The sequence below is a fragment of the Manis javanica genome, chromosome 13 (genome assembly GCF_040802235.1).
Source record: "Manis javanica isolate MJ-LG chromosome 13, MJ_LKY, whole genome shotgun sequence".
In the NCBI taxonomy this organism is placed as follows: domain Eukaryota; kingdom Metazoa; phylum Chordata; class Mammalia; order Pholidota; family Manidae; genus Manis; species Manis javanica.
In genome coordinates this window covers 96,208,227-96,217,855 of record NC_133168.1, presented here as the reverse complement: position 1 = coordinate 96,217,855, position 9,629 = coordinate 96,208,227, and the positions used below count along the sequence as shown (strand labels likewise).

The following is a 9,629-nucleotide window of genomic DNA, read 5'->3' as shown; positions in this document are numbered from 1 at the left end:
AGCCAGAGTGAGGATATGTCTTCTCAACATCTGAGAGAAGACTCAGAAGTTCCCCTTCTCTGCAGCTACCCTAGAGAAACACTGTCAACTAAGTCACCTAATCCTTTAATCAACTCCAGGAGGCAGCTGCTCACATCCTCTCTGTGTCTCAAGGGGACATTGAGGCACAACTCAGGAGGCCCACCCTCAGCCTTACCTCACAGTGTAAGGATTTGAACCAAGCACTCGGATTTCCCCTACACTGTGTTCATAACCACCACTTTATAAGGTAGTGATGCCTGTTTCGGGGGAATAGTGGAAGCAACCAGTATGTCCAATGATGGGAGACTCAATAAATTGTGATACACCATGCATAGCAAGACCATAAGCCACTTAAAAACAGGTTGGGGCTACATATATTGGCTCAGAAAAAGGTGGGACATGTCAAAACCACCTATGTCCCGGGTCAGCAAACTATGGCCATTGTCTGGCCCTCTGCCTGATTTTATAAATAAATATTTTATTGGCACACAGTCATGCTCATTTATTGACCTATCACCTGTGATTGATTTTGAGTTACCTTGGCAGTGTCAAGTCACTTGTAACATAGATGGTAGCCTGCAACACCAACAACATTTACTATCTGGTCCTTTACAGGAAAAAGTTTGCTGACTTCTGGCCAATGTAAACTAAAAGGCAAAACCAGGCTGAAGAATACTAAATATCACATGCATGGATACTTGCCTATGCACACAAAAGTGAAAACCTGAATAAATGGTCACCCAAATGGAGGCCCCCTACTTCCCAGAGCAAGAGGGAGAGCAACTGGATAGGAATGGGAACCTCAACTGGAATGTTTTCTTTCTTCCACTGAAGAAGGGAGGTGGGCAACCACACCTGTCTGCAGGCATTCAGGTTTATCCACCTGGAAGCCAGGGTGCTCCAGCCGTGTTACCTTCTCTGAGACTCAGTTTTCTCACCAACAAAATGGGCATGTTCAAGCCTGCCTGGAAGGCTTGTTTTAAGACAGGGATCAGATGACCACCAAACTGTGTTTGGGGTGGGGACAGGCACCCACTGAAGACACCAAAAACTGGTGATTGCGGATTGGAGGTGACAAGGTAGAAAACAGGCATAGGAAGATGGATTCAGTGCCCTCTCTGCCCCAGTTCCAGAGGCTCCAAAGTTAGATCCTACTTATTTCTTCCTCCCTGATGTATTCCCAGAGCCTAAATGTGCCTGGTACACAGTAGGTGCTCAAAAAATGCCTTACTCACCAGAAGTAGGCACTAAGTAAGGTGCCCTGGGGGAGGGGGGGATTTAGCATCCATTTAACTTTCATTTGCATCCTCTCCCATGAACCTTAAAGTGCACCCCTTGGGGAACTGATGACGGAATTCAGGGAGTCCATGAACTGTGGGGAAAAAAATTCATATCATTATTTCCACTGACTCCAACCAATATTGACCATTTCCTCAATTACAAGTGAAAGCAATAGGACTGTGATGTCGTCAGTAGAAAACCAGATATTTTCATATCAGATCGCTTTGTGGCAAAGGGTTCGAAATACATCTGACACCCGGCACTATTGCAAAATCGCTGTGGTGACCAGATCTTGTTAGTTAATGTGAGAAATATAAAGGTATAGCCCTGAGCAGTTTATATTTTGGTATCGTTCTTTGTAAAAGTGTAAAGTGTCTTACAAAAATTTTTTTTTAATTTATTGTGGTCAAATATACTTAACATAAAACTGATCTTTTAGCCATTTTTCAGTGTCCAGTTCAGTGACATTAAGTACACTCACATTGTTGTGCAACCGTCCCCACCATCCATTGTCAGAACTTTCCACCTTCCCCAACTGACCCTCTGTGTCCCTGAAACACTCACTGTCCACCCCCTCCCCCAGCCGCTGGCCCCACCATCTACTGTCTGTGTCTGGATGGGGCTCCTCTAGGGACCTCCTGGGAGGGGGATTAGACGGGATCTGTCCTTCTATGTCTGGCTTCTGTCACTAAGCACAGTGCCCTCAAGGTCCATTTACGCTGTATTGGGTGTCAGGATGTCCTTCCTTTTTAAGGCTGCATAAATACATTTTACTTATCTATTTATCCCTGGATGGGTCACTACGTTGTTTTTTAAAAAATATTTTAATTAATGTATTTCAACATAACAGACTTCCTTGTAACCTCCTGTATTTTGCTTTATGTATCCACAAATGGTATTTTGAGAAAAGGCGCTGAGCTGGTCCGTACTGACAAAAGGGACTCAAAAGCATTAGGACTTTCCTAGGCCCTTCCTCCATTTAAATGAATGAATGAATGAATGAATGAATGAATGAATGAAAATTACATTTTACCTCATTGGTATGAAGACGATTATAATCAAGTCTGCATTATATTCATTTTTTTTCTTTCTTCTATGAAAAGAAATGAAAACATTTTCGCGGGTTCCTAAAAATATGAGGGTACCGCGTCTTAACTATGCGCAAATAAAATGTCCGCCCAGGGTCCAGGACTCCCCCCTCAAAAGGGTAGAACCCCCTGTGAATTTAAAAACGATCTGGTTGCAGTTCCAAACTATGCCATCGCTTCCAGCCCCGTGGTGTCCCCAAACCCCTCCAGGGTGGCCACCATTCCCCTCCGTCCTAATTTCGGGTAGCCCTACCCCCCAAAAGAATATCCAATCCCATTGTTCTATTTCTTTGAAAGCGTTTGTTACTATTGCCCTTCACTGTTACTGTCGCGATGACCTGATTTTTTCACTGTGGTTCCTTTCTCACTTTCCCGCTAGACGGGGGCAGGAGTTTTGCCCCTCGGGTGCCCCGGCGTGCGCCCAGCGTCCCGCGCACAGACGTGCCCGGCCCCGGGAGCGGGGGGCGGGCGCCGCGGGGCGCCTCGGGGACTTCCCCGGCGCCGCCGGAACGCGTGATCTCACCTCCCCGCCTCTCCCGCCGCCGGGACGCGGAAGGGGCGGGCGCCCCGGGGGTGGAGCCGCCTGCGCGCCCTGCGCTCCCGCCCTCCGCAGGCACCGCGGGCACCGCGGGCACCGCCGCCGGGCCGTTCCGCCGCAGGCCGCAGCCCCGAGGACTCGCCGGTCGCCCCGGGACGCCGGGTAGGTGGGGAAAGGGAGGCGCGAGGGCCGGCTGGGAGGGGGCGGCGTATGTGGCGGGGCGACCCTGGGGCTCCTCGCCCGGGTTCCAGGCCAGCTGCCCCCCGCCAGCTCCTGGCGTCCCCGCGCAGCGTGTTCGGTTCCTGCTTCAACGCCCAGCTCCCCTCCCTCGTGGCCCACCCAGGGCCTCCCCAGACCCCCGACTCCTTCTCAACAACCACCCCCCGCCACCGATTTCTGCCCACCTCCCGGATTGCTTCCCAACATCAGGAATTACAAACCCCCTGGATTCCTACCCAACACCGCAGATCCTCCCCAGGTACCCCAGATTCCTACCCAGCGCCCCAGATTCCTCCCCAACACCTCCAATCCCACTCCATTCCTCCCCCGTCTTTCTGATTTCCTCCCAAAGCTCGGAGCTTTCTGCCCCGGCCCTGTGAGTCTCTCCCAGCACACCCCCCCACTGCCCCCACCCACAGGCCCTGAATACACTTTTTCCGGGGCTCCCGGCAGGGAGAGCGTGCTTCCCTCTCCCCAGCCCCCATCACCTGAGGTCCGGGAGCCTTCTCAGCCCACAGTCAGGAGAACAAGCAAAAACTGATGGTCAAGGGGACGCTTGCCCAGTGTAGAGCAGACATCTCATAGCTGCCCCATTGTCCTGGCTTGGGGATTCCTCAGACCCACATATGGGAAAGACATGCACATAGTTGGTGCTTAGTGACTAAGGCCAGGGGCCCTGGAGCCAGGCTGCCTGGCTTAAATCTCTGCCTCTTTTCGTTTCCACCTGTGTGACCCAGGGCAAGTCACTGTACCTCTCTGTGCCTCCCTTCCTCTTCTGAAAATGAGTAGTCAAAACAGCCCTAACTTACAGGGTTGTCCTGCGTTTGCACACTGCCTGGCACATAGTAGGTACTTAATAAACACTTCTATGAATGAATGACTGCCCTTTGGCCTCCTACACAGTTTTCAGAGACAGTCTGGCTATGCCTGCCCTCCATGTCTCCCTGTAGCATTGCTTAATTAGCTAAAAGCAGTGAGTTGTACCCCTCCTGTGTGCCAGGCCTGGTGGGAGCAGATCAGACTTACTGTCTTGCTGGAGGGGGAGGATTCAAGCAGGAAACACTTACTGAGTGCTTACCACGTGCCGGGTTCTGTCCATTCACTGATGATTCTGTCAGTATTAAGCACCTACTGTGTGCAGTCGCTGGAAATGCACCTCTGACCAAGACAGATGAACATCCCTGTTTTTCTGGTGCTTCTGGGAAGAAGCAATGCATATTCAACTAAGGACATAGGTGAAATCAGTATAGTGTCAGGTAGAGAGAAATGGGAAGGAGGAACATAAAGCTGGGAGTGGGGGAAATGGGCTTCCGTTTTAAGCAGGGTGGCCAGGGTTGACCTTGAGGAGGTGGCATCTGAGCTGAGACCTGAAGGAGGTGACAGGGCCACCATGCGGGCATCTGGAGAAAGGTGTTGTAGGCTGAGGAAACAGCCTGTATGAAGGTTCTGAGACAGGATGGAGTGTGGTGTGTGCAAGGGACAGTGGGTGGATCACAGGGAGCAAGGGGCAGGACGGGGATGGGGGCCGATAGGGAGGGTTTGATCAAATGAGTCAGGCTTAAAACAACCTTTGATTTCTCCCTCCTGACCCCCAAACTGGTTTCTCCTGCATCTACCTGTCTCAAGCCTTCAGGCCGAAGCCCAGGTGTCCTCCCTTCCTCCTCCTTGCCCCCCTCCCTGTCTCCAAATTATCCACAAAGCCAACCACTGCCCTCCTTCCTAGAGGTCCAGCCCCCATCATTGCTGGCCTGAGTCGGCGGTCACCTCCATACTGGTGCCCCAGTTCTGCCCTCACCCCTCACAGCCTGTGCTCCCCACAGTGGCCACCAGTGGGCGCCACTAAGCCCCTGAGTCGGGTCCCCACCTCTGCCCACAGCCCTTCCCACCTTCCTCCAGGTCAAAGCCCAAGTCCTCCTCTGAGCCCACAAGGCCCTGCCCGAACTACCCCTTTCCTCTCCCTGCCCTCCCCTGTCTTACTCTTCTCCAGCCACACAGGCCTTCTTGCTGTTCCTCCCACACCAGGCCTGGTCCTGCCCCAGGGCCTTTGCACATGCTGTGCCCTCTTCCCTGCAGTCACCATCTGAGGTGCTCCCTCTCCTCCTTCAGCTCACACGGCACGTCCTCCCAGAGGCCCCCTGTAATCTCCTGCCTCACCATCCTGCCCTAGGCCATTTTCTGCACACAGCAGTTTTCATTCTCTGCCTTTACTATTGGTCCCCACAGCTGGACGGCGAGCTCTGTGAGGACGGGGATATGCCCAGCCTGGTGTGCGCAGCACCTACAACAGTTCTTGGCACACAGTATGTGCTCAGTAAATATTTCCCACCTTAGGGAGAAACACTGGAAGTTGTTCAAGGATCGAAGAGAAGGCAAAGGGCATATTCCAGATGTGGTTTAAAATTATTTTTAAAAAAAGAGAAAAAAATGTCTGCCGAGGTGTATTGATTTATTCTTAGGCTTTATTCTATCTGATTATACTGAGCTCTCTCGTGCTGGCTTTCCAAATGAGGCAACTGAGGCTGAGAAATGGGCCCCACATGCTGGCAGGTGGCAGAGCTGGGCCCCCGCCCCTGTGGGTGTTTTCCTCCTACCAGGCACCCACTTTCCTGAGTGGGGAGTGAACTTTGTCCTGGAGGCCATGGAAGGTGGGGCAGGAGGAATTCCGGGTTTCCGGAAGGTTGGGGTGGTGACCGGGCAAGGCAGATGGCATGGGCATGGGTCATGCCCAGGCACAGCCTCCTGGGAGGGGGACAGAGCTGGTGCGGCCACTCAGTCGGGCTGGTAGGTGGGGAGATGGAGAAGAAAGATTGTGTGACGTCACGTATTTGCCAGGAATGCAGGCAGGGGTGGTCCTGCCTCACTGATTCTGAATCTGGCTGGTTGTCTCGTTTTCCACAACACCCATCCCAGGCCTTTCCTGGAGGGGGAGGGTCTCCTATTCCCGTGCCTGCTGCCAGCAGGTAGTAGCCAGGCATGGGATGCCCATGGGGCACCCACCGTGTGCTCCTGCAGTTCTCCACATATGAACTCATTCGACCTACACCAACCTGCAAGGGCAGGGCTTGTCCTGTGCCCATTTCACAGATGAGGAGACTGAGGCACCAGGTGCAGGTGGCCCGTCCAAGGTCACAGCCAGGAAGTGGTGCAGCTGGGGAAGGTGACATACCTGGCCCAAGGTCACCCCACTAGACTGTGGTGGGATTTGAAGGCAGGCAGGTGGGGGTGTCTGGGCTGCCTCCCAAAGCTGCTCCCTTTCTGGTGTAATGGGGTGTTTCCTGATTCCCAGGTCTGCTCCAGTAGCCCCCATGGCGCCTGGCATGGCGAGCAGGTAGGAGACGCCGGGCCTGCAGCAAGGCGGGTGGCGTAGAACATGTCTCCACCCAGTTCTTCCCCTGCCGCCAGAGGCCACACCCACCTGTCCCATGGCCTGCACGAGTCCATCGCTGTCTGGCGCCTTCGACATCCTAGCTGCGGCAGGCCAGGACAAGCTTGTGTACCTTAAGCACAAACTGAAGGCCCTACGCCCGGGCTACCGGGGGGCTGACCTCCTGCACGCTATGGTGCTCCTGAGCCTGGGCCAGGAGACTGAGGCCAGGATCTCCCTGGAGGCCCTGAAGGGCGATGCTGCCGCCCGGTTTGTGGCCTGCCAGTGGGCCGGCATGGACAGCACCGAGGCCCCCGAGGGGCCTCCGGACTTGTCCTGGGCTGTCGCCCGGGTCTACCACCTGCTCACCGAGGAGAAGCTGTGCCCTGCCCCTCTGCGGGACGTGGCTTACCAGGCAGCCCTCCGTGCTTTCAGCTCCCGAGACGACCACCGGCTCAGGGAGCTCCAGGAGGAAGCCCAGGCCCGGTGTGGCTGGAGCATCACTGCAGACCCCGGGAGCTTCCGGCCCCTCCGCTCTGATTCGGGCTGCCTCCCGCCATCTTCAGCGGCTCCCTCTGGGACCCGCAGCGTTCCAAGGCCCATCGAGCCCCTTTCGGGCTGGAGCAGAGGGTGTCCCCTGAGGTCCACCGGCAGCCCGGCCTCCCTGGACAGCAACTTGGAAATTAGCCAGTCGCCCACCATGCCCCTTCTCAGCCGGCTCCGTGGCTCCCACGGGCCCAGCAGGCTGTGTGACAACCCCCCGGCCCGCCCGGTGCCCCAGCCTGCCCCCATGGGCTTCCAGGAGCCAGAGGAGATGAGCTGGCCCCCGTCGGGGGATGCCGCCAGCCCCCCGTTGGAGGAGACTGCCAGCCCCCCCGTGCTGACAAGCCCCCCAGCCCCCAGTCTTCCTGAGGTGGCCCCAGATGCAAGCCCTACCGCTGGGCCCTACCCCTCAGAGGGTCTAGACATCGACACTCAGCACCCGGTAGAGTGCCCAGACGTGCCCGCAGCTGCCCAGGCGCTCCCCTTGCCCTCCAGAAACACCTGCTCTGACGAGGACCAGACGCCACTACAACCTCCCACAGAAGACCCTGCCTCCCCAATGGCCCAGCCGTGCCCAGCCACTCCCGCGGCCCAGAAGGCGTGCCCTCCCTGTCCGTCTCCACTGACCCCTTCTTTGGGGCACCCTGCCTCCTCGGCCCCGGAGCCCCCTTCTCCGCAGCTGGAGTCAGGGGAGCAGAGGTTCTATAACTTCGTGATTCTGCACGCCAGGGCCGACGAGCACATTGCCCTGCGGGTCCGGGAGCGGCTCGAGGCCCTGGGCGTGCCCGACGGGGCCACTTTCTGCGAGGACTTCCAGGTGCCCGGGCGAGGCGAGCTTCGCTGCCTGCAGGATGCCATAGACCACTCAGCCTTCACCATCCTGCTGCTCACTGCCAGCTTCGACTGCCGCCTGAGCCTGCACCAGGTGAGCCAGTCGCTGATGAGCAGCCTCACGCGGCAGGGCGGCCAGGACTGCGTGGTCCCCTTCCTGCCCCTGGAGAGCTCGCTGGCCCAGCTCAGCCCCGACACATCCAGCCTGCTCACCGGCCTCGTGTGGCTGGATGAGCACTCGAAGGTCTTCGCCAGGAAGGTAGCCAATACCTTCAAACCCCAGAGGCTGCGGGCCCTCAAGGCCATCTGGAGGAGGGAACAGGGGGTCCGGGCCCTGCAGCAGCAGCACCGGCACCTGGAGGGCGAGCGGCAGCAGGCAGTAGCGTGGAGCGCTGCATACTCCGCCTATGTCCAGAGCTACCAGAGCTACCTGGCCTTGCAGACACAGATGGAGAACCTCCAGCTAGCTTTCGGGAGCCACGTGCCATTTCCGGCTCAGGTGCATTATGGGGGCCAGGAGCCCCTGAGAGCCCCGCCACCCTTTCCCACCTGGCCGGGCCATCAGCCGCCACCTCCGAATCCATGGCTTCCTGGCACCCCCCCACCAGCCTTCCCACAGGCCCCCACCTTCCCGCAGGCCTCACCGGTGTCCCCTCGGAGTCCTGGGCTGCAGCCCCTCATTATCCAGCATGCACAAATGGTGCAGCTGGGCCTCAACAACCACATGTGGAACCAGAGAGGGACACAAGTGCCCGAAGACAATACCCGGGAAGCTGAACAGCCTAGTGACCGGGCCTGATGACTTCGACCTTTTCTCCTTCTTTGCCCTTGGACCTTGGATGATCCCAAGCTCCCCCTCTCCCCTCCGCCCATTTCTAGGGGAGAGACAGGAACGGGGTCATTTGCTACTTTCAGGACATTGCTGGGGAGACCTTCATCTCTCAGGATATAGTGCAAAATGGGCTGCAATGATCGTCCGGCCTGCAGGGTGGCCGGAATTGGAGGTGACATTTTCAAGTTCTTTCTCCCTGGATAGTGGTCTGCTGGTCTGAGTGGGCTGGGGGTATTATTGGTCAGTGTTTAATTATAGTAAATATTTATTGAATGCTTCTCCAGCACCATTATCCTCTGGGGGACTTCTGCTCTGCGTTCTGTTAAGACAAATAATGTGGCTACTGTTCCCAAAAAACAGGTATCAGAAGGGAGAAGTGGATTTTCCCTTGAAGAGAATCAACCAGAAGTTGTGCGCCTTTGCTCTCATTTCATTGGTCAGAACGTAGTCACGTGGACCCCGGCTGTAAGGAAGTCTGGGAAATGTAGTCTCGACGGGCCACGCGCTTCCGTGAAAGTCTCGGTTCGAATACTACAGCAGGTGAATAGAAAAGACACTAGGGGGCCTTTAGCAGTTCGTAATGCAGCCCTCTTTGTGGGGAGGAAGGTATATGCCCTGGTGCCTCCACCAAGACTGGGCTTAGATCCCACTGTGTGGCCTTGCGCAAGTGCCTTTACCTCTCGGAGCCTCTGCTGTCTCACCTGAGAAGTGGGTTTATGGTGCCAAGGGGTCGAGGTGGCAGCAGATGGTGCACAAGAACACTGAAATGCCAGGGACGGTGTGAGTGCTCATTCACTGTGCATGCCCGGCCTACAGGGGATTCATCTTTTTGAGTCACAGACCTTTTGAGAATAAGAGTAGAATTCACATTGGTTGAGCACTTGCCATTGATCAATTCTGGAGGCTTTAAAT

The 9,629-nt window shown here is 55.9% G+C and overlaps 1 protein-coding gene across 1 annotated transcript; it reads left to right on the top strand.

Moving 5' to 3' along the window:
- Positions 1–2,937: 2,937 nt before the first annotated feature.
- On the top strand, positions 2,938–8,995 carry TICAM1 (TIR domain containing adaptor molecule 1). Its single transcript, XM_037018069.2, has 2 exons — positions 2,938–3,090; positions 6,434–8,995. Exon 2 carries the CDS (start codon positions 6,570–6,572, stop codon positions 8,682–8,684), a length of 2,115 nt encoding a protein of 704 aa, XP_036873964.1. The 5' UTR covers positions 2,938–3,090; positions 6,434–6,569; the 3' UTR covers positions 8,685–8,995.
- The last annotated feature ends 634 nt before the right edge of the window (positions 8,996–9,629 follow it).